Source organism: Cherax quadricarinatus, chromosome 97 (genome assembly GCF_038502225.1).
Source record: "Cherax quadricarinatus isolate ZL_2023a chromosome 97, ASM3850222v1, whole genome shotgun sequence".
Classification (NCBI taxonomy): Eukaryota; Metazoa; Arthropoda; class Malacostraca; order Decapoda; family Parastacidae; genus Cherax; species Cherax quadricarinatus.
In genome coordinates, this window is record NC_091388.1 from 4,756,454 (window position 1) to 4,780,472 (window position 24,019).

The 24,019-nt window shown below is 40.7% G+C and overlaps 1 protein-coding gene across 7 annotated transcripts in view; it reads left to right on the plus strand.

The window, feature by feature from the left end:
- The window catches only part of LOC128705032 (uncharacterized), a 73,322-nt gene extending 56,884 nt beyond the window's left edge, over positions 1–16,438 (plus strand). For all 7 annotated transcript variants that reach the window (XM_053800286.2, XM_053800283.2, XM_053800285.2 and 4 more), the window contains 2 exons: positions 4,059–4,202; positions 15,800–16,438. In XM_053800286.2, the coding sequence (XP_053656261.1) occupies positions 4,059–4,202; positions 15,800–15,811 (156 nt within the window). In that variant the 3' untranslated portion in view covers positions 15,812–16,438. The remainder of the gene's footprint in view (positions 1–4,058; positions 4,203–15,799) is intronic.
- The last annotated feature ends 7,581 nt before the right edge of the window (positions 16,439–24,019 follow it).

Genomic DNA, 24,019 nt, shown 5'->3' on the forward strand with positions numbered 1-24,019 from the left:
ACCTGTAGACGGTTTTCGAATCAATTTTCCCCATAAGAAATAATGTAAATACAATTAATCTGTTCCTGACACCCAGAAGTATTAAAACAAAAAAATTTTTTACATGAAATATACATGTAGTACATAAACAATACAGTGGCACATGATGAATGAAACATTAACAGCATAACACTTATCTTTATTGGCGATTCTTCTTAGTGTATGGAAGACTGGAGGAGGAGACAGATTGAATTACTGTTTGGAAGGGGACCAGCTTGAGAGTCACTGGAGTCCTGTCTCGCAAAAAAAACTGTCCAGAGAGCTCTGTTTCTGGCGTCTCTTTAAAACTTCCCTAAAATGGGTCAAGACTCTGTCACTGTACAAGTTGCCGATATGGCTTGCAATATCCTTCTCAGGGTGATGTTTCTCCATAAATCTTTCCATCTTACCCCACATTTCAAAAATCTCCTTAATTTCTGAAGAAGGCACCTTCTTCCATCTCTCTTCCTCCTCCTCTGCAGCAAGATTCTGAGCTGCGATCTGTTGCTCTTCCTGCTGAAACTCTTGCTCCTTTCATATTGTTCAATGATGTTTTTCTTAAATTCAGTCGTATTTCTCACCTTCTTTACCAAAGGTTTGGAGCCATAGTAGCTTATTTAGCACTTGCAAGCACTAAAATGAATGGAATATTATGAAATATTTCGTATGAATATGTGAGGGGACCATCGCTCACTGGTAAACAATGGCACACTGGCTGGGAGCGGCTCAGAGCCGTGAGTATGCGTCCAGGACGGAAGACGATTAGCGAGTTAACGGACCATTTGCGAGCCAATGTTTAGACGAAATAACGGGACTATTTCTGAAATGAATGACTTTCAGGCAGGATGATTATTGAGGGACCACTGTATATTGAAATAAGCAGAATAGAGGAAATCAGCTCTAACATACATTATTTAGGTATGCATACTGGTCAAAGAGCCCGTTGTAAGTCCGAGTCATCAGTAAACGAGTATGTCACAAAGTGAGGAGAGGCTGTATATAAGGTTTGTCAGGAAACAGGCCAAGTGTTTCCTGATGTGAGTTTTAGTTATGACCCAGAGCTGGAGCTTTTGGTCATCTGACCGAGGCCTTCCACTGGCTTACCCCTCCACCTCTTTAAAATTCATGGTCTAACATTAGTAAACGACTGCTAGAGCTTAACCCTAGTCCTACCCTTGACCCAGACCGTGAGCATGTAAGATACACCATGATTTTTTAAGATTTTTGTGGGGAAAAAGCGTATTATATGCCGGAAAATACTGTAACTCAACAAATACATAGAGTGAAAAAAAAAAATCCATGGAACAAATGGGGGTTTTGAACCCCTATCCATTCCATGGCTTGTTTACAATCATGTTATAATCGTGCAACTTACATATCATTACAGTAGGGCCCCACTTACATGGCAGGTTAGGTTCCAGGCTGTTGCTGGAAAGTAGACATCGCCGGAAGGCAGAACGCCATTTTTTCCATTTATAAATGCATATAAATGCCAGACAACAAGTTTACACTAAATTATATTAAGTTAGTAATAGAACTAGGCATTAAAAACACACAAAGTAAAATACATTCACAGTACATTCATTACTTATCTTAAAGTATTTGTAATCTTAATGTAGGGAGAGAGGTGAGTAGTACTTATTTGTAGGAAGTCAGGTGCAGGTAGTCCAGGTGTAGGTAGTCCAGGTGTAGGTAGCCCTGGCTCCCCGTCTCATATTTAATATACGATATTTAAAACATCCCAGAGAGGTAAAATACACATACAGTACACTCATTATTTACCTTAAAATATGTGTAGTCTTAATATAGGAAGAGAGGTGAGTAGTATTTATTTGTAGAGTCAGTGTAGGTAGCCGGTAGGTGTAGCCCACCTGGGCTACACCTACTTGCTACCTACACTGTGGCCCAGAGCCATACTATTATTAACATCGACATACCTTGTTCACTGAATTTAATCATTTCTAACAACTACCTTTAGATGCCATCATAAACGAAGGGAGAAGTAATGAATAATACATGCCGAAAATTGTAAACAAAAGCGGAGTGGGGAAGTGGCTGGGCCAAAGGCAGATTCATACACGTTTTCTCTGATGGCTGAGCAGAGAAAACGTAATGTTGTCTCTCCACCTGGCTCCACACAGCTCCACAAGTATTATTATCAGAGCACATAAAATATGCAATAAATGCCAGACAACAAGTTTACACTAACTTATATTAAGTTAGCAATAGAAATAGGCATTAAAATCACAATAAAAGGTAAGATACACACAGAGTACACTTATTACTTACCTTAAAATATTAATATTAATGTGTGAGAGGTGAGTTGCAGGGTGCTTATTGAATAAAATATTAATATTAATGTGTGAGAGGTGAGTGGCAGGATGTTTATTGAATAAAATCAGAATGGCACACCATCATCCTCTAACTTGGCACTTAAAGCAAGAGGCTTACGACTTCTCTTTTTATCACAGCTAACCTTAGACGCCATCGTCAATGAGAGCCAACTAGTTAATGAAAGAGTAAACGAGAGAGAGAACGAGATACAGAGTTGAGACAATGTAAGAACACAAACTGAACAGGTAGTGGACGATCACTTGGTCAGGCGTAATAAATGCGTATTAATATGTGTCTACTTTTAGTTCATTCACGTCCATTTGTAAGAGTTTGTAAAACATTTACCTCAATATTTTTTTATTTTAATAATAATTACCTCACAATACAAATACTCTTACATTGTATACAAGTTGTACAAGTTAGTTCAGAATAAACAAACAGCAACACACCATTTTTAGAGTGAATGAAGATATTATTATTATTATTATTATTATTATTATTTTTATTATCACACTGGCCGATTCCCACCAAGGCAGGGTGGCCCGAAAAAGAAAAACTTTCACCATCATTCACTCCATCAGTAGTAGGTAGTAGGTTGGTAGACAGCAACCAGCCAGGGAAGTACTACCGTCCTGCCAGATGACTGTGAAACAGAAACCTGTAACTGTTTTGCATGATGGTAGGATTGCTGGTTTCTTTTTCTGTCTCATAAACATGCTAGATAACAGGGATATCTTGCTACTCCTACTTACACTTTGGTCACACTTCACAGACATGCACATGCATATATATATACATACATCTAGGTTTTTCTCCTTTTTCTAAATAGCTCTTGTTCCTCTTTATTTCTTCTATTGTCCATGGGGAAGTGGAAAAGAATCTTTCCTCCGTAAGCCATGCGTGTCGTATGAGGCAACTAAAATGCCGGGAGCAATGGGCTAGTAACCCCTTCTCCTGTAGACATTTACTAAAAAAGAGAAGAAAAACTTTATTATTATAAAAAGCACTAAACCCACAAGGGTCGTGAATTGCTATATATAGAGTGAAGGCATACAAAAAGAACATTTTTCTACAGTTATCCCCCAGTGTTTGACTAGAGAAAACGTAATTCTTCCGACAGTACCTACACAGCCGCTTTGTAAACAAATCTCATATTTACATCAATTTCTATTCTGTGAGTGTATGTATCATGTTTATATGCTATGTAACAGGTTTCATATATAATTTTGAGGAAAATATCATAGATGGATTAATGAAAATGCCTATATTGATGTAAAATAAGACATTTAGTGTGCCCAAGAGTGATTATTATTAAGTAGTATTGGCGTCATAAATAGAAAGAGACCTAGCGATTTTAATGTGCACCTGCACACCAGCACAGTGTGTAAGTATATTTAGATACAGGTACACTTAAGTATAATTATCAGAGTACATATAAAATATGCAGTAACTTTAAAACACTTGAAATTTTGGAAAGTTTCCTGACAATAATAGATGTGGTCACGGAGAATGTAAACAAACCGGGTGGGGTGTGCCGTATTTGAAAGACCACTTGCCATATAGCAAATTTTGGTCATAATTTGACATCGCCGTATTAGCAGAACGCTGTAAGGTGAAACGCCGTAAAGTGGGGCCCTACTATATATGCCGTGTATGTCATTATAAAGTGCATGCAAACAGTGCTAATTCGTACTTTGCATTGGCAGATATGTAGCAACTGCAGCGAGGCTGGAGCGACAGTGGCATGCCTAGGGAAAGGTTGCTCGCTCATGGTGCATGTTCCCTGTGCAACGCAGCTGCAGTGGACCTTAGACCACCACTCCTTCAAGTCACTCTGCCCAAAACATACTGTGAGTAACTAGGAGACTGAAGAGTAGGTGTGGTATCTTGCTGTGGCTAGTGCTTACTAGCAAGTCTTCCTAGTGCAGTACACCTAGTGCTTGCTAGCAAGTCTTCCTAGTGTAGTACACCTAGTGCTTGCTAGCAAGTTTTCCTTGTGCAGTACACCTAGTGCTTGCTAGCAGGTCTTCCTTGTGCAGTACACCTAGTGCTTGCTAGCAAGCCTTCCTTGTGCAGTACACCTAGTGCTTGCTAGCAAGTCTTCCTTGTGTAGTACACCTAGTGCTTGCTAGCAAGTCTTCTTTGTGCAGTACACCTAGTGCTTGCTAGCAAGTCTTCTTTGTGCAGTACACCTAGTGCTTGCTAGCAAGTCTTCTTTGTGCAGTGCACCTAATGCTTGCTAGCAAGTCTCCCTTGTGTAGTACACCTAGTGCTTGCTAGCAAGTCTTCTTTGTGCAGTACACCTAGTGCTTGCTAGCAAGTCCCCCTTGTGTAGTACACCTAGTGCTTGCTAGCAAGTCTTTGTGCAGTACAGCTAGTGCTTGCTAGCAAGTCTTCCTTGTGCAGTACACCTTGTGCTTGCTAGCAAGTCTTCCTTGTGTAGTACACCTAGTGCTTGCTAGCAAGTCTTCTTTGTGCAGTACACCTAGTGCTTGCTAGCAAGTCTTCCTTGTGCAGTACTCCTAGTGCTTGCTAGCAAGTCTTCCTTGTGCAGTACACCTAGTGCTTGCTAGCAAGTCTTCTTTGTGCAGTACACCTAGTGCTTGCTACCAAGTCTTCCTTGTGCAGTACACCTAGTGCTTGCTAGCAAGTCTTCTTTGTGCAGTACACCTAGTGCTTGCTAGCAAGTCTTCTTTGTGCAGTGCACCTAGTGCTTGCTAGCAAGTCTTCCTTGTGTAGTACACCTAGTGCTTGCTAGCAAGTCTTCCTTGTGCAGTACATCTAGTGCTTGCTAGCAAGTCTTTGTGCAGTACACCTAGTGCTTGCTAGCAAGTCTTCCTTGTGCAGTACACCTAGTGCTTGCTAGCAAGTCTTCCTTGTGCAGTACACCTAGTGCTTGCTAGCAAGTCTTCCTTGTGCAGTACACCTAGTGCTTGCTAGCAAGTCTTGTGCAGTACACCTAGTGCTTGCTAGCAAGTCTTCTTTGTGCAGTACACCTAGTGCTTGCCAGCAAGTCTTCCTTGTGCAGTACACCTAGTGCTTGCTAGCAAGTCTTCCTTGTGCAGTACACCTAGTGCTTGCTAGCAAGTCTTCCTTGTGTAGTACACCTAGTGCTTGCTAGCAAGTCTTCCTTGTGTAGTACACCTAGTGCTTGCTAGCAAGTCTTCCTTGTGCAGTACACCTAGTGCTTGCTAGCAAGTCTTCCTTGTGCAGTACACCTAGTGCTTGCTAGCAAGTCTTCCTTGTGTAGTACACCTAGTGCTTGCTAGCAAGTCTTCCTTGTGTAGTACACCTAGTGCTTGCTAGCAAGTCTTCCTTGTGCAGTACACCTAGTGCTTGCTAGCAAGTCTTCCTTGTGCAGTACACCTAGTGCTTGCTAGCAAGTCTTCCTTGTGCAGTACACCTAGTGCTTGCTAGCAAGTCTTCCTTGTGCAGTACACCTAGTGCTTGCTAGCAAGTCTTCCTTGTGCAGTACACCTAGTGCTTGCTAGCAAGTCTTCCTTGTGCAGTACACCTAGTGCTTGCTAGCAAGTCTTCCTTGTGCAGTACACCTAGTGCTTGCTAGCAAGTCTTCCTTGTGCAGTACACCTAGTGCTTGCTAGCAAGTCTTCCTTGTGCAGTACACCTAGTGCTTGCTAGCAAGTCTTCCTTGTGCAGTACACCTAGTGCTTGCTAGCAAGTCTTCCTTGTGCAGTACACCTAGTGCTTGCTAGCAAGTCTTCCTTGTGCAGTACACCTAGTGCTTGCTAGCAAGTCTTCCTTGTGTAGTACACCTAGTGCTTGCTAGCAAGTCTTTCTTGTGCAGTACACCTAGTGCTTGCTAGCAAGTCTTCCTTGTGCAGTACACCTAGTGCTTGCTAGCAAGTCTTCCTTGTGTAGTACACCTAGTGCTTGCTAGCAAGTCTTCCTTGTGCAGTACACCTAGTGCTTGCTAGCAAGTCTTCCTTGTGCAGTACACCTAGTGCTTGCTAGCAAGTCTTCCTTGTGCAGTATACCTAGTGCTTGCTAGCAAGTCTTCCTTGTGCAGTACACCTAGTGCTTGCTAGCAAGTCTTCCTTGTGCAGTACACCTAGTGCTTGTTAGCAAGTCTTCCTTGTGCAGTACACCTAGTGCTTGCTAGCAAGTCTTCCTTGTGCAGTACACCTAGTGCTTGCTAGCAAGTCTTCCTTGTGTAGTACACCTAGTGCTTGCTAGCAAGTCTTCCTTGTGCAGTACACCTAGTGCTTGCTAGCAAGTCTTCCTTGTGCAGTACACCTAGTGCTTGCTAGCAAGTCTTCCTTGTGCAGTATACCTAGTGCTTGCTAGCAAGTCTTCCTTGTGCAGTACACCTCCATTTACGATGGTTCAACTTATAATATTTTGAATTGATGATGGTTCAACTTACAATATTTCAACTTCACAATGGTTCAGCTTACAATATTTCAACGTTACAATGGTTCTACTTACAATATTTCAACTTTACAATGGTGTGGCAACAATTACTTTGGAGATGAGACTTAAGATAATTACCCAGCATCAAGGCAGCAAGTCCCTAACTTGTATTCATTTATTGACTTTTCAGTACTGGTACTACCGTCCTGCCAAGTGAGTGTAAAACGAAAGCCTGTAATTGTTTTACGTGATGGTAGGATTGCTGGTGTCTTTTGTCTGTCTCATAAATATGCAAGATTACAGGCATGTCTTGCTACTTCTACTTACACTTAGGTCACACTACACATACATGTACAAGTTTATTTATACCCACTCATCTGAGTTTTCTTTGATTTTCTCTTAATAGTTCTTGGTCTTATTACTTTTCCTTTTATATCCATGGGGAAGTGGAATAAGAATCTTTCCTCTGTAAGCCATGCGTGTTGTAAAAGTCAACTGTGATGAATGGTTTGAAAAACCGACAAGTTGAAGATTGAGACACTTATGCAGCATATGGGAATCTTTATTCAGGAAACGTTTCGCCACACAGTGGCTTCATCAGTCCAATACAAAGAGGAAGGCGTAAGGAGAGGAGGAGTATGAGGTAATCAGTCCCTCAGCCTGGAGTCGATGTGTTCAGTCCATCAATCTTGTAGAATGTACAAGATTGATGGACTGAACACATCGAAGTGTTATAAGAAGAGCAGAGTATATGGAGAGTAAAAGAAAGGTAAAGAGAGTGGTGAGAGAGTGCAAAAGGAGAGCAGATGATAGAGTGGGAGAGGCACTGTCAAGAAATTTTAATGAAAATAAGAAAAAATTTTGGAGTGAGTTAAACAAGTTAAGAAAGCCTAGGAAAAGTATGGATTTGTCAGTTAAAAACAGAGTAGGGGAGTTAGTAGATGGGGAGAGGGAGGTATTAGGTAGATGGCGAGAATATTTTGAGGAACTTTTAAATGTTGAGGAAGAAAGGGAGGCGGTAATTTCATGCACTGGCCAGGGAGGTATACCATCTTTTAGGAGTGAAGAAGAGCAGAATGTAAGTGTGGGGGAGGTACGTGAGGCATTACGTAGAATGAAAGGGGGTAAAGCAGCTGGAACTGATGGGATCATGACAGAAATGTTAAAAGCAGGGGGGGATATAGTGTTGGAGTGGTTGGTACTTTTGTTTAATAAATGTATGAAAGAGGGGAAGGTACCTAGGGATTGGCAGAGAGCATATATAGTCCCTTTATATAAAGGGAAAGGGGACAAAAGAGATTGCAAAAATTATAGAGGAATAAGTTTACTGAGTATACCAGGAAAAGTATACGGTAGGGTTATAATTGAAAGAATTAGAGGAAAGACAGAATGTAGGATTGTGGATGAGCAGGGAGGTTTCAGAGTGGGTAGGGGATGTGTAGATCAAGTGTTTACATTGAAGCATATATGTGAACAGTATTTAGATAAATGTAGGGAAGTTTTCAGTGCATTTATGTATTTAGAAAAGGCATATGATAGTGGATAGGGGAGCAATGTGGCAGATGTTGCAAGTATATGGAATAGGTGGTAAGTTACTAAATGCTGTAAAGAGTTTTTATGAGGATAGTGAGGCTCAGGTTAGGGTGTGTAGAAGAGAGGGAGACTACTTCCCGGTAAAAGTAGGTCTTAGACAGGGATGTGTAATGTCACCATGGTTGTTTAATATATTTATAGATGGGGTTGTAAAAGATGTAAATGCTAGGGTGTTCGGGAGAGGGGTGGGATTAAATTATGGGGAATCAAATTCAAAATGGGAATTGACACAGTTACTTTTTGCTGATGATACTGTGCTTATGGGAGATTCTAAAGAAAAATTGCAAGGGTTAGTGGATGAGTTTGGGAATGTGTGTAAAGGTAGAAAGTTGAAAGTGAACATAGAAAAGAGTTAGGTGATGAGGGTATCAAATGATTTAGATAAAGAAAAATTGGATATCAAATTGGGGAGGAGGAATATGGAAGAAGTGAATGTTTTCAGATACTTGGGAGTTGACATGTCGGCGGATGGATTTATGAAGGATGAGGTTAATCATAGAATTGATGAGGGAAAATAGGTGAGTGGTGTGTTGAGGTATATGTGGAGTCAAAAAACGTTATCTATTGAGGCAAAGAAGGGAATGTATGAAAGTATAGTTGTACCAACACTCTTATATGGATGTGAAGCTTGGGTGGTAAATGCAACAGCGAGGAGACGGTTGGAGGCAGTGGAGATGTCCTGTCTAAGGGCAATGTGTGGTGTAAATATTATGCAGAAAATTCGGAGTGTGGAAATTAGGAAAAGGTGTGGAGTTAATAAAAGCATTAGTCAGAGGGCAGAGGAGGGGTTGTTGAGGTGGTTTGGTCATTTAGAGAGAATGGATTAAAGTAGAATGACATGGAAAGCATATAAATCTATAGGGGAAGGAAGGCGGGGTAGGGGTCGTCCTCGAAAGGGTTGGAGAGAGGGGGTAAAGGAGGTTTCGTGGGCGAGGGGCTTGGACTTCCAGCAAGCGTGCATGAGCGTGTTAGATAGGAGTGAATGGAGACGAATGATACTTGGGACCTGACGATCTGTTGGAGTGTGAGCAGGGTAATATTTAGTGAAGGGATTCAGGGAAACCAGTTATTTTCATATAGTCGGACTTGAGTCCTGGAAATGGGAAGTACAGTGCCTGCACTTTAAAGGAGGGGTTTGGGATATTGGCAGTTTGGAGGGATATGTTGTGTATCTTTATACGTATATGCTTCTAAACTGTTGTATTCTGAGCACCTCTGCAAAAACAGTGATAATTTGTGAGTGTGGTGAAAGTGTTGAATGATGATGAAAGTATTTTCTTTTTGGGGATTTTCTTTCTTTTTTGGGTCACCCTGCCTCGGTGGGAGACGGCCGACTTGTTGAAAAAAAAAAAATTATTTCTTTATTGACTTATCTGTGATAGTATTTTTTATTGACTTAGCATATACAGTAGGACATGCCCGTATCCGCTGGGGATATGTTCCAAGGACCTGCTGTGGACACTGAAACTGTGGATAGTAGCAAACACTATAAGTCCCATATATACCTTCCTCCCACCCTCTCTCCCTTTCCCTTCTCCCTTTCCTTCTTCCTCCACACTTTGTAACCACAGCACGTGTTGTGCAAGTCTAATATTTTTTACGTATTTTAAAGTATAATTGATAAATTATGTACAATAATGGAGAAAACTTCACTGATGGGAAGCACTTCATAACTTCTCTTAGACTTTGAACACTGGCAGTTTTTCTACTTTTGCACTTTCGGGCCATTATTATACAAAATTAAAAGGTAATTTTGGGCCACAGTAAACCATGGATGACTGAAACCACAGACCGAATCAGTGGATTCGGCGGTTCTACTGTTTTCATATTCGACTTAATATATATTTTCAACTTACAAGATTTCTAACTTACTATGGGTTCATTGGAACATGACCCCACAGTAATTTGAGGCCCCCTATACAGTTTATCCCTTGGCTGCTACTGTTATAATATAACTGAAGATAAGGGCATTGCATTTGATATTACCTGCATGGCTGACCATTTTGACTTGGACTGTTGTATACCGGAGTAAATATCTTTTATTGATAGTGTGTGTATATTTATTCTTTTTAGTAATCTTTACAGGAAAAGGGGTTACCAGCCCATTGTTCCCGGCATTTTAGTTAACTTTTACAACACGCATGGCTTACGGAGGAAAGATTCTTATTCCACTTCCCCATGGATATACATGTAAAAGGAAAAGTAATAAGACCAAGAACTATTAAGATAAAATCAAAGAAAACTCAGATGAGTGTGTATAAATAAACGTGTACATGTATGTGTAGTGTGACCTAAGTGTAAGTAGAAGTAGCAAGACGTACCTGTAATCTTGCTTATTTATGAGACGGACAAAAGACACCAGCAATCCTACCATCATGTAAAACAATTACAGGCTTTCGTTTTACACTCACTTGGCAGGACGGTAGTACAGTGGTCCCTCAATAATCGTCCGGCCTGAAAGTCGTCCATTTCGGAAATAGTCCTGTTTTTTCGTCAAAATATTGGCTCGCAAATGGTCCGGTAACTCCCTAATAGTCCTTCGTCCTGGACGCGTACTCACGTTCTGAGCCGCCTCGGCCTTTCCTTCCCAGCCATTGTGCCATTGTTTACCAGTGAGTGACGGTCCCCTCACATGCTCCTACGAAATATTTCATAATATTCCATTGATTTTAGTGCTTGCAAGTGCTAAATAAGCTACCATGGCTCCAAATAAAGCTTCTAGTGCCAGCCCTTTGGTAAAGAATGTGAGAAACACATAATTTATGAAAAAGTTTGTAGAAAAATACAAAGATGGTGGTGGTAGAGTGGAAGCAGTTGTTGATGAACATAAGAAAGGAGGATCACTGCAGCAGGCCTGTTGGCCCATGCTCGGCAGGTCCTTTACAATTCATCCCACTAAGGAAACATTTTCCCAACCCAGTCCTCAATGCTACCCAAGAAATAAGCTCTGATAACTCTATCCACTCATTTGCAAGTCCCAAATGAGTGGATAGAGTTATCAGAGCTTATTTCTTGGGTAGCATTGAGGACTGGGTTGGGAAAATGTTTTGTTAGTGGGATGAATTGTAAAGGACCTGCTGAGCATGGGCCAACTGGCCTGCTGCAGTGATCCTCCTTTCTTATGTTCATCAACCACTATCACAACTGCTTCCACTCTACCACCACCATCTTTGTATTTTTCTACAAACTTTTTCATAAATTATGTGTTTCTCACATTCTTTACCAAAGGGCTGGCACTAGAAGCTTTCTTTGGTGGTAGTGATGGTGGTAGAAGGTAGTAGCGATGGTGGTAGAAGGTAGTAGTGATGGTGGTAACAGTTGTAATAGTGGTAGAAGGTTGTAGTGATGGTGGTAGAGGGTTCCTTCTTTAGTGATTCAGCGATTCAACCAACTCCTCCAATGTTGTTGGTGTTATATAGGGCTACAAAAACCACCGCCGCCTCACCACCATTATGGACGGCTTACACTCAGTGGTCCTTATATACCCAACAACAACACAACACAACACCTCTTGTGACATACGTAATGACTTATTTTATTCATTCTACAGTATATTCCATGTTTCTATGTTATTAATATTGTTTATTATGTCATATTAGTGGAATTGTGATAGATAAATAAACCATAGAGTTGATATTAGTGTCATATTCTCCAACAATAAACATGCCATCCCTCCCTCACACAAACAAATAGCCAATAAGAACATAACAATGGAAGAACACTGCAGGTCTACTGGCCCATACAAGGCAGGTCCTTATCAAAATGACCTCCACCCAAAGCTACCCAAGAATTTACTCCCGTACCCAATGACACAAATCAAACTCAGCTCCTCCAACTCGTATATTTGTCCAATCTCTTCTTAGCTACCCAAGGTCCTAGCCTCGATCACCCTACTGGTAAGTGTGATGTTAAATAAGAACTTAAGAAAGTAGGAACACTGGAACAGGCCTGCTGGCCCATACTAGGCCGGTCCTTCACAAATCCAGCCCACTAACAGAACAAATGCTACCCAAGCAATAAACTCAGGCGCAAGTCCGACTCAAATCCAACCCCTTTCACTCGTGTATTTATCCAACCTAAATTTGAAACTACCCAACATTGGAAAGGAGGAACACTGCAATAAGCCTGTTGGCAAATACTAGGCTTGTCCTTCACAAATCCAACCCACTAACAGAACAGATAGGTTAGGTTAGGTAAGGTTCGTCAGGAAACAGGACAAATGTTTCCTGACGCGGGTCTTAGTCAGATGATGACCCGCCTTTGGAGCTTTTGGTCATCTGACCGAGGCCTTCCGCTGGCTTACCGGTCCACCCCTTTAAAAATTATGGTCATTTATAACCAGTGCTACCCAAGCAATAAACTCAGGTGCAAGTCCGACTCAAATCCAACCCCTCTCACTCGTGTATTTATCCAACCTAAATTTGAAACTACCCAATGTTTTAACTTCGATCACCCTACTATGCAGACAGTTCCACTCATCAACTACCCCTATTACCAATGTTCATTTATACATTTTATTAGTGCCCTAAAGTCCTTATGGAGGGGGATTCCCCTTCCAAATAACCTCTCTTCCCTCTCTCCTCCTCCCTGTCTTCCATTCATCAACAACAGCCTTCAATAAAGGTAACTGTCATGTTGAATGTTCATTCTTTTGTGCATGTAAATATATCTTTTAGGTAAAAATAAAAAAATTGTTGTTGATACTTCTGGGTGTCTGGAACGAATTAATTGGATTTACATTATTTGTTATGGGGAAAATTGATTCAAAAATCGTCCATTTCGATAATAGTCCCACTTCCAGGAATGGATTATGGACGATTATTGAGGGACCACTGTACCTGGTATAAACCTTGGTAATAAATACCGACAAGTTGGTTTAGAAAGACACGTAAGCAAACACTGTAACATATTTATTAGAAAACGTTTCGGTCCTGGGACCTTGATCAAGGTCCCAGGACCGAAACGTTTTCTAATAAATATGTTATAGTGTTTGCTTACGTGTCTTTCTAAACCACCACTGTACCTCCCTGGGTGGTTGCTGTCTACCAACCTACTACTATAGAGGAATAAGTTTACTGAGTTTACCAGGAAAAGTGTACGGTAGGGTTATAATTGAAAGAATAAGAGGTAAGACAGAATGTAGGATTGCAGATGAGCAAGGAGGTTTCAGAGTGGGTAGGGGATGTGTAGATCAAGTGTTTACATTGAAGCATATATGTGAACAGTATTTAGATAAAGGTAGGGAAGTTTTTATTGCATTTATGGATTTAGAAAAGGCATATGATAGAGTGGATAGAGGAGCAATGTGGCAGATGTTGCAAGTATATGGAATAGGTGGTAAGTTACTAAATGCTGTAAAGAGTTTTTATGAGGATAGTGAGGCTCAGGTTAGGGTGTGTAGAAGAGAGGGAGACTACTTCCCGGTAAAAGTAGGTCTTAGACAGGGATGTGTAATGTCACCATGGTTGTTTAATATATTTATAGATGGGGTTGTAAAAGAAGTAAATGCTAGGGTGTTCGGGAGAGGGGTGGGATTAAATTATGGGGAATCAAATTCAAAATGGGAATTGACACAGTTACTTTTTGCTGATGATACTGTGCTTATGGGAGATTCTAAAGAAAAATTGCAAAGGTTAATGGATGAGTTTGAGAATGTGTGTAAAGGTAGAAAGTTGAAAGTGAACATAGAAAAGAGTAAGGTGATGAGGGTATCAAATGATTTAGATAAAGAAAAATTGGATATCAAATTGGGGAGGAGGAGTATGGAAGAAGTGAATGTTTTCAGATACTTGAGAGTTGACATGTCGGCAGATGGATTTATGAAGGATGAGGTTAATCATAGAATTGATGAGGGAAAAAAGGTGAGTGGTGCGTTGAGGTATATGTGGAGTCAAAAAACGTTATCTATGGAGGCAAAGAAGGGAATGTATGAAAGTATAGTAGTACCAACACTCTTATATGGATGTGAATCTTGGGTGGTAAATGCAGCAGCGAGGAGACTGTTGGAGGCAGTGGAGATGTCCTGTTTAAGGGCAATGTGTGGTGTAAATATTATGCAGAAAATTCGGAGTGTGGAAATTAGGAAAAGGTGTGGAGTTAATAAAAGTATTAGTCAGAGGGCAGAAGAGGGGTTGTTGAGGTGGTTTGGTCATTTAGAGAGAATGGATCAAAGTAGAATGACATGGAAAGCATATAAATCTATAGGGGAAGGAAGGCGGGGTAAGGGTCGTCCTCGAAAGGGTTGGAGAGAGGGGGTAAAGGAGGTTTTGTGGGCAAGGGGCTTGGACTTCCAGCAAGCGTGCATGAGCGTGTTAGATAGGAGTGAATGGAGACGAATGGTACTTGGGACCTGACGATCTGTTGGAGTGTGAGCAGGGTAATATTTAGTGAAGGGATTCAGGGAAACCGGTTATTTTCATATAGTCGGACTTGAGTCCTGGAAATGGGAAGTACAATGCCTGCACTTTAAAGGAGGGGTTTGGGATATTGGCAGTTTGGAGGGATATGTTGTGTATCTTTATACGTATATGCTTCTAAACTGTTGTATTCTGAGCACCTCTGCAAAAACAGTGATAATTTGTGAGTGTGGTGAAAGTGTTGAATGATGATGAAAGTATTTTCTTTTTGGGGATTTTCTTTCTTTTTTGGGTCACCCTGCCTCGGTGGGAGACGGCCGACTTGTTGAAAAAAAAAAAGTGTGTATATTTTTTTTTTCAACACGTCAGTTGTCTCTCACCAAGGCAGGGTGACCCAAAAAAGAAACACTTTCACCATCATTCACACAATATCACTGTCTTTGCAGAGGCACTCAGATTTGACAGTAGATATCCCTCCATACCACCAATATCCAAAATTCCTCCTTTAACCCTTAAACTGTCCAAGCAGATTTACGTTCACATGTGTATTGCTCCAAAAGTAGATCTATGTTTTTTTTACATATTTTCAAATATAACAAAAAAAAGTAGATCAAAGTTTTTTTACACGTTTTTAAATGTAAAAAAATAAAAAGATCTAGTTTTTTTACATACTTTCAGATGTTGAAAAAATGTAGATCTACGTTTGGACAGTTTAAGGGTTAGAGTGCAGGCATTGTACTTCCCACCTCCAGGACTCAAGTCCGGCTTACCAGTTTCCCTGAATCCCTTCAGAAAACATTACCTTGCTCACACTCCAACAGCTCGCCAGGTCCCAAAAGGCACTTGTCTCCATTCACTCCTGTCTAACACTCACACATGCATACTGTACTTCCAAGGCTCTCACACACAATACCTCTTTCAAGTATATTCACATGAACAATGCACTCCAAGATAGTAACTGATTTCCAATTAAAAATGCCTGTATTATTAGTCCTAACGATATACTTATAATTTAGGCCTGTGCTGAATGAATTACTATGCCTTCTAGACAGTTCAACTTGCAATTGCAGTGTCCATGACCACCATATGAAGCAGTACCAGCATTAACACCTCTATTTCTCTTTCAGAAACTGACTTAATAGACAAGAAGACCCGGGTAGGCCTATTCTCAACTTGAGAGGTGGAGCCACTTCGAGTAGGCCTACTTTTCACTTAAGAGAGGAGAAGCCCCGGGTAGGCCTACTTTCAACTTCAGAGAGGAGAGGCCCTGGGTAGGCCTACTTTCAACTTCAGAGAGGAGAGGCCCTGGGGAGGCCTTTCAACTTCAGAGAGGAGGAGAGGCCCTGGGGATGCCTACTTTCAACTTCAGAGAGGAGAGGCCCTGGGGACACCTACTTTCAACTTCAGAGAGGAGAGGCCCTGGGTAGGCCTACTTTCAACTTCAGAGAGGAGAGGCCCTGGGGATGCCTACTTTCAACTTCAGAGAGGAGAGGCCCTGGGTAGGCCTACTTTCAACTTCAGAGAGGAGGAGAGGCCCTGGGGAGACCTACTTTCAACCTAAGAGAGGAGGAGCAGCCTCAAGTAGGCCTGAAAACTCAAGATACAAAAAACTTATAAATCTCATCTTATTTTCAACTGTAAAAAATTGTACAGATATTGTTTTGTATTTTTGTCCATTATGCAGTAATATGTTTTATTGACATGACCAAAACCATTGCAGAATTTTATGCATCATTAATGTTATTATTAAAAAAGATCTTGAAAAATACAGAGTCTGTATATCCTGGTGTATTGTGTGTGATTGTATGTGAAGCTGGTGTATTGTGTGTGATTGTATGTGAAGCTGGTGTATTGTGTGTGATTGTATGTGAAGCTGGTGTATTGTGATTGTATGTGAAGCTGGTGTATTGTGTGTGGTTGTATGTGAAGCTGGTGTATTGTGTGTGTATGTGAAGCTGGTGTATTGTGTGATTGTATGTGAAGCTGGTGTATTGTGATTGTATGTGAAGCTGGTGTATTGTGTGTGGTTGTATGTGAAGCTGGTGTATTGTGTGTGATTGTATGAAGCTGGTGTATTGTGTGTGATTGTATGTGAAGCTGGTGTATTGTGTGTGATTGTATGTGAAGCTGGTGTATTGTGTGTGATTGTATGTGAAGCTGGTGTATTGTGATTGTATGTGAAGCTGGTGTATTGTGTGTGGTTGTATGTGAAGCTGGTGTATTGTGTGTGATTGTATGTGAAGCTGGTGTATTGTGTGTGATTGTATGTGAAGCTGGTGTATTATGTGTGATTGTATGTGAATGGTGTATTGTGTGTGATTGTGAAGCTGGTGTATTGTGTGATCGTATGTGAAGCTGGTGTACTGTGTGTGATTGTATGTGAAGCTGGTGTATTGTGTGTGATTGTATGTGAAGCTGGTGTATTGTGTGTGATTGTATGTGAAGCTGGTGTATTGTGTGTGATTGTATGTGAAGCTGGTGTATTGTATGTGAAGCTGGTGTATTGTGTGATTGTATGTGAAGCTTGTGTACTGTGTGTGATTGTATGTGAAGCTGGTGTATTGTGTGTGATTGTATGTGAAGCTGGTGTATTGTGTGTGATTGTATGTGAAGCTGGTGTATTGTGTGATTGTATGTGAAGCTGGTGTATTGTGTGTGATTGTATGTGAAGCTGGTGTATTGTGTGATTGTATGTGAAGCTGGTGTATTGTGTGATTGTATGTGAAGCTGGTGTATTGTGTGTGATTGTGAAGCTGGTGTATTGTGTGATTGTATGTGAAGCTGGTGTATTGTGTATGATTGTATGTGAAGCTGGTGTATTGTGTGTGATTGTATGTGAAGCTGGTGTATTGTGTGTGATTGTATGTGAAGTTGGTGTATTGTGTATGATTGTATGTGAAGCTGGTGTATTGTGTATGATTGTATGTGAAGCTGGTGTATTGTGTATGTGAAGCTGGTGTATTGTGTGTGATTGTATGTGAAGCTGGTGTATTGTGTGATTGTATGTGAAGCTGGTGTATTGTGTGATTGTATGTGAAGCTGGTGTATTGTGTATGTGAAGCTGGTGTATTGTGTGATTGTATGTGAAGCTGGTGTATTGTGTATGATTGTATGTGAAGCTGGTGTATTGTGTATGTGAAGCTGGTGTATTGTGTATGTGAAGCTGGTGTATTGTGTATGTGAAGCTGGTGTATTGTGTATGTGAAGCTGGTGTATTGTGTATGTGAAGCTGGTGTATTGTGTATGTGAAGCTGGTGTATTGTGTATGTGAAGCTGGTGTATTGTGTATGTGAAGCTGGTGTATTGTGTGATTGTATGTGAAGCTGGTGTATTGTGTGTGATTGTATGTGAAGCTGGTGTATTGTGTGTGATTGTATGTGAAGCTGGTGTATTGTGTGATTGTAAAGCTGGTGTATTGTGTGTGATTGTATGTGAAGCTGGTTTATTGTGTATGATTGTATGTGAAGCTGGTGTATTGTGTATGTGAAGCTGGTGTATTGTGTGATTGTATGTGAAGCTGGTGTATTGTGTATGATTGTGAAGCTGGTGTATTGTGTATGATTGTATGTGAAGCTGGTGTATTGTGTGTGATTGTATGTGAAGCTGGTGTATTGTGTGTGATTGTATGTGAAGCTGGTGTATTGTGTGATTGTATGTGAAGCTGGTGTATTGTGTGTGATTGTATGTGAAGCTGGTGTATTGTGTGTGATTGTATGTGAAGCTGGTGTATTGTGTGATTGTATGTGAAGCTGGTGTATTGTGTGATTGTATGTGAAGCTGGTGTATTGTGTGTGATTGTATGTGAAGCTGGTGTATTGTGTGATTGTATGTGAAGCTGGTGTATTGTGTGTGATTGTATGTGAAGCTGGTATATTGTGTGTGATTGTATGTGATGCTGGTATATTGTATGTGATTGTATGTGAAGCTGGTGTATTGTGTGTGTATGTGAAGCTGGTGTATTGTGTATGTGAAGTTGGTGTATTGTGTATGTGAAGCTGGTGTATTGTATGTGATTGTATGTGAAGCTGGTGTATTGTGTGATTGTATGCGAAGCTGGTGTATTGTGTGTGATTGTATGTGAAGCTGGTGTATTGTGTGTGATTGTATGTGAAGGTGGTGTATTGTGTGTGATTGTATGTGAAGCTGGTGTATTGTGTGTAGTTGTATGTGAAGCTGGTGTATTGTGTATGATTGTATGTGAAGCTGGTGTATTGTGTGTGATTGTATGTGAAGCTGGTATATTGTGTGTGATTGTATGTGATGCTGGTATATTGTATGTGATTGTATGTGAAGCTGGTGTATTGTGTGTGTATGTGAAGCTGGTGTATTGTGTATGTGAAGTTGGTGTATTGTGTATGATTGTGAAGCTGGTGTATTGTGTATGTGAAGTTGGTGTATTGTATATGATTGTATGTGAAGCTGGTGTATTGTGTATGTGAAGCTGGTGTATTGTGTATGTGAAGCTGGTGTATTGTGTATGTGAAGCTGGTGTATTGTATGTGATTGTATGTGAAGCTGGTGTATTGTGTGATTGTATGCGAAGCTGGTGTATTGTGTGTGATTGTATGTGAAGCTGGTGTATTGTGTGATTGTATGTGAAGCTGGTGTATTGTGTGTGATTGTATGTGAAGCTGGTGTATTGTGTGTAGTTGTATGTGAAGCTGGTGTATTGTGTATGATTGTATGTGAAGCTGGTGTATTGTGTGTGATTGTATGCGAAGCTGGTATATTGTGTGTGATTGTATGTGATGCTGGTATATTGTATGTGATTGTATGTGAAGCTGGTGTATTGTGTGTGTATGTGAAGCTGGTGTATTGTGTATGTGAAGTTGGTGTATTGTGTATGATTGTGAAGCTGGTGTATTGTGTATGTGAAGTTGGTGTATTGTGTATGATTGTATGTGAAGCTGGTGTATTGTGTATGTGAAGCTGGTGTATTGTGTGTGATTGTGAAGCTGGTGTATTGTGTATGATTGTATGTGAAGCTGGTGTATTGTGTATGATTGTGAAGCTGGTGTATTGTGTATGTGAAGCTGGTGTATTGTGTGTGATTGTGAAGCTGGCATATTGTGTGATTGTATGTGAAGCTGGTGTGTTGTGTGATTGTATGTGAAGCTGGTGTATTGTATGTGAAGCTGGTGTATTGTGTGTGATTGTATGTGAAGCTGGTGTATTGTGTGGTTGTATGTGAAGCTGGTGTATTGTGTGATTGTATGTGAAGCTGGTGTATTGTGTGTGATTGTATGTGAAGCTGGTGTATTGTGTGTGGTTGTATGTGAAGCTGGTGTATTGTGTATGTGAAGCTGGTGTATTGTGTGTGATTGTATGTGAAGCTGGTGTATTGTGTATGATTGTATGTGAAGCTAGTGTATTGTGTGTGGTTGTATGTGAAGCTGGTGTATTGTGTGTGGTTGTATGTGAAGCTGGTGTATTGTGTATGATTGTATGTGAAGCTGGTGTATTGTGTGTGATTGTATGTGAAGCTGGTGTATTGTGTGTGGTTGTATGTGAAGCTGGTATATTGTGTATGATTGTATGTGAAGCTGGTGTATTGTGTATGTGAAGCTGGTGTATTGTGTATGTGAAGCTGGTGTATTGTGTATGTGAAGCTGGTGTATTGTGTATGTGAAGCTGGTGTATTGTGTGTGATTGTGAAGCTGGCATATTGTGTGATTGTATGTGAAGCTGGTGTATTGTGTGATTGTATGTGAAGCTGGTGTATTGTATGTGAAGCTGGTGAATTGTGTGATTGTATGTGAAGCTGGTGTATTGTGTGTGGTTGTATGTGAAGCTGGTGTATTGTGTGATTGTATGTGAAGCTGGTGTATTGTGTGTGGTTGTATGTGAAGCTGGTGTATTGTGTATGATTGTATGTGAAGCTGGTGTATTGTGTGTGGTTGTATGTGAAGCTGGTGTATTGTGCATGGCTGTATGTGAAGCTGGTGTATTGTGTATGATTGTATGTGAAGCTGGTGTATTGTGTGTGGTTGTATGTGAAGCTGGTGTATTTTGTGTGGCTGTATGTGAAGCTGGTGTATTGTGTATGATTGTGAAGCTGGTGTATTGTGTGTGATTGTATGTGAAGGTGGTGTATTGTGTATGATTGTATGTGAAGCTGGTGTATTGTGATTGTATGTGAAGCTGGTGTATTGTGTGTGGTTGTATGTGAAGCTGGTGTATTGTGTATGATTGTATGTGAAGCTGGTGTATTGTGTGGTATGTGAAGCTGGTGTATTGTGTGTGATTGTATGTGAAGCTGGTGTATTGTGTGTGATTGTGAAGCTGGTGTATTGTGTATGTGAAGCTGGTGTATTGTGTATGTGAAGCTGGTGTATTGTGTGAGATTGTATGTGAAGCTGTTGTATTGTGTATGATTGTATGTGAAGCTGGTGTATTGTGTATGATTGTATGTGAAGCTGGTGTATTGTGTATGATTGTATGTGAAGCTGGAGTATTGTGTATGTGAAGCTGGTGTATTGTGTGATTGTATGTGAAGCTGGTGTATTGTGTATGTGAAGCTGGTGTATTGTGTATGTGAAGCTGGTGTATTGTGTGATTGTATGTAAAGCTGGTGTATTGTGTGTGGTTGTATGTGAAGCTGGTGTATTGTGTATGATTGTATGTGAAGCTGGTGTATTGTGTATGTATGTGAAGCTGGTGTATTGTGTGATTGTATGTGAAGCTGGTGTATTGTGTGATTGTATGTGAAACTGGTGTATTGTGTGATTTTATGTGAAACTGGTGTATTGTGTGTGATTGTATGTGAAACTGGTGTGTTGTGTGTGTTCTTGTATGAAACTGTGTTTAATATGTACAGGTCAACTATAGATGAACTTAAATCTAAGAGGTGGATCGCAGTCATATGTAGCATCTTGCTTAGATGGGAAATGTGCAATGAATAGATGTCTTGGGAAATTGGTGTCAATTGCTGGCTAAACAGATACTGCAAGGACCTTGCAATCTAACTTGCACAAGTTCTCTTGCAAATGTGATACGTATGGAAGGGATGGGGTCAGTGCGGACCTACATTTTGGGGCCCTGTAGCTTGAGCTGTTATGGGGGCTTTGAAGCTTGTACTGTTATGGGGGACTTGAAGTTTGAGCTGTTATGGGGGCCTTGAAGCTTGAACCGTTATGGGGGCTCTCCAGGATTAGTGGCCTGAAGCTTAACCTTCATAAGTTATACATAGTAAATCCATCCCTGAATGGGGACATCTCTCGAGGACTAGAATGGTAGCACTAGCCAGCTCGATCAATTGGGTTTTTGTTGACTTGTCTTGAACTTTAAACTGATAGAATATAGAGGTATGGGTGTGTGTGGGAAACAAACAGGTTGCAACACTAGGGTTAAAACCAGTAGATATTACCAGGATATCTCGGGGGAAATGTTTGAAAGATATTCACTTTAAAGTTACCAAGAAATGCAACTGGTCAGCAGAGATAGAGTGAGCAAGTGACTAGCTTCCTTAAGGTTTACCATACTAATAGGAGTGTAAGAAATAAGATAGATGAGCTAAGATTAATAGCATGTGCAGGTAGCATAGATATTATTGCTATAACAGAGACCTGGTCCAGCCTGAAAGATAGAGAAATGCCTTCTGAATGCCACATACAAGGCTATAAACTATTCCACACTGATAGGGTCAACAGGAAGGATGGTGGAGTGATGATGTATGTCAGAGATAATTTAAATTTTTGTGTTAGATGAGATAAAATTAGAAGCGTTAGACACTGAATCTGTTTGGTTACAGATAATTTAGGGCTGTGAAAAATTAATTTTGGGTGATTTATATGACCCTAAACCTTGATAGGAAATGCAGTAAATTTCTATGGGATGAAATTCATGAGGCATCTGGATGTGAAAATGTGTTAATGGGAGATTTTAACTTTAGACAAATAGATAGGAACAATGTGACTAAGAAATCTGGAGTCTAGCGATTTTCTTGATACAGTTCAGGATTGCTGTTTAAAACAGTTTGTAACAGAACCAACTAGAGGAAATAACCTGCTTGACTTGGTTCTTGCCAACAAGGAATTGCTGATTAATAATATTAAGGTTAATGATGAGCTTGGGGGAAAGTAATCACAGATCACTCAGTTTCAATATATCATGGAATTTCCCTTAGAATGGCAATCAAGTCTGTCCCTGACTTCCGCTTGACCAATTTCATGGGATTGAGAAATTACCTGGGTGGGTTGAACTGGAATGACCTGACTTCTTTATGGAGACCCGTGCTCCTCCTGGACCCCTTCTACAGCATCCACTATAGAACCTGACACACCACTGGACCATTCTTCAGACCTCTCTTCCAACCCATTACCTTCTGCAGGTAAGATTTCCTTGCCCACCTCTGATACCATGGTTTTGACAGACCCTTTTGACACGTCTGACGTCCATGAATCTTTGACTACAATTCTGGCTTCTCCCCCTACAGTAGTGTGTTGATTTTCAGATCGTTCACACAACTCAGGACAGTACACCTCTGGTTCCCTGTTCAAATGACCTCAACCTGTTGCAGATCACTCTACCTCAGTTTTCTCTTGCATTTCTAAGGAACAACCAGCTAGGTAATTCCTCCCCTTAAACTCTGTGTTTCACAAAGTCCTGGATTAATTTCTTTATGCTCCAGCCAACTTCTACTACTGACTATCTTACCAACCACTATCACCAAACGACTCTTTCGTCATGTTAAGCAGAACATTTCCATCCACGTACTTAAGAGTGGCTCACGCATTGTCACAGTACAAGAATCAGAGCAGTCACATAGTCTTTCAATTCTTAACAACAATGACTACACACCAGTTACGATTTCCAGACACATCTCCCTTAATTCTTGCTGTGGAACTGTTATCCTCCTGAATACAATCATACAACATGACTTTCTCGTGAGTAATGACATTCTGGAGCAACTTGAGCTCCCGAGTCTCCCAATTGTAAAATTCGACACTTGTATACTTCTTGCATGAGGACAGATGCTCTATTCTTGCAATATAGCAAAGCTAACTTTATAGCTGTGAACTACCACCTGTTTACCTAGCGGGATTGTTGAAAATGGTATAACATCCATAGTCTGGAATGATATTGTTCCAGACCATGGAACTGAACTCTTGTCTAGGCTGAGGGACTGATCACCTTGTTCCAGACCATGAAACTGAACTCTTCTCCAGGCTGAGGGACTGATCACCTTGTTCCAGACCATGAAACTGAACTCTTCTCCAGGCTGAGGGACTGATCACCTTGTTCCAGACCATGAAACTGAACTCTTCTCCAGGCTGAGGGACTGATCACCTTGTTCCAGACCATGAAACTGAACTCTTCTCCAGGCTGAGGGACTGATCACCTCAAAT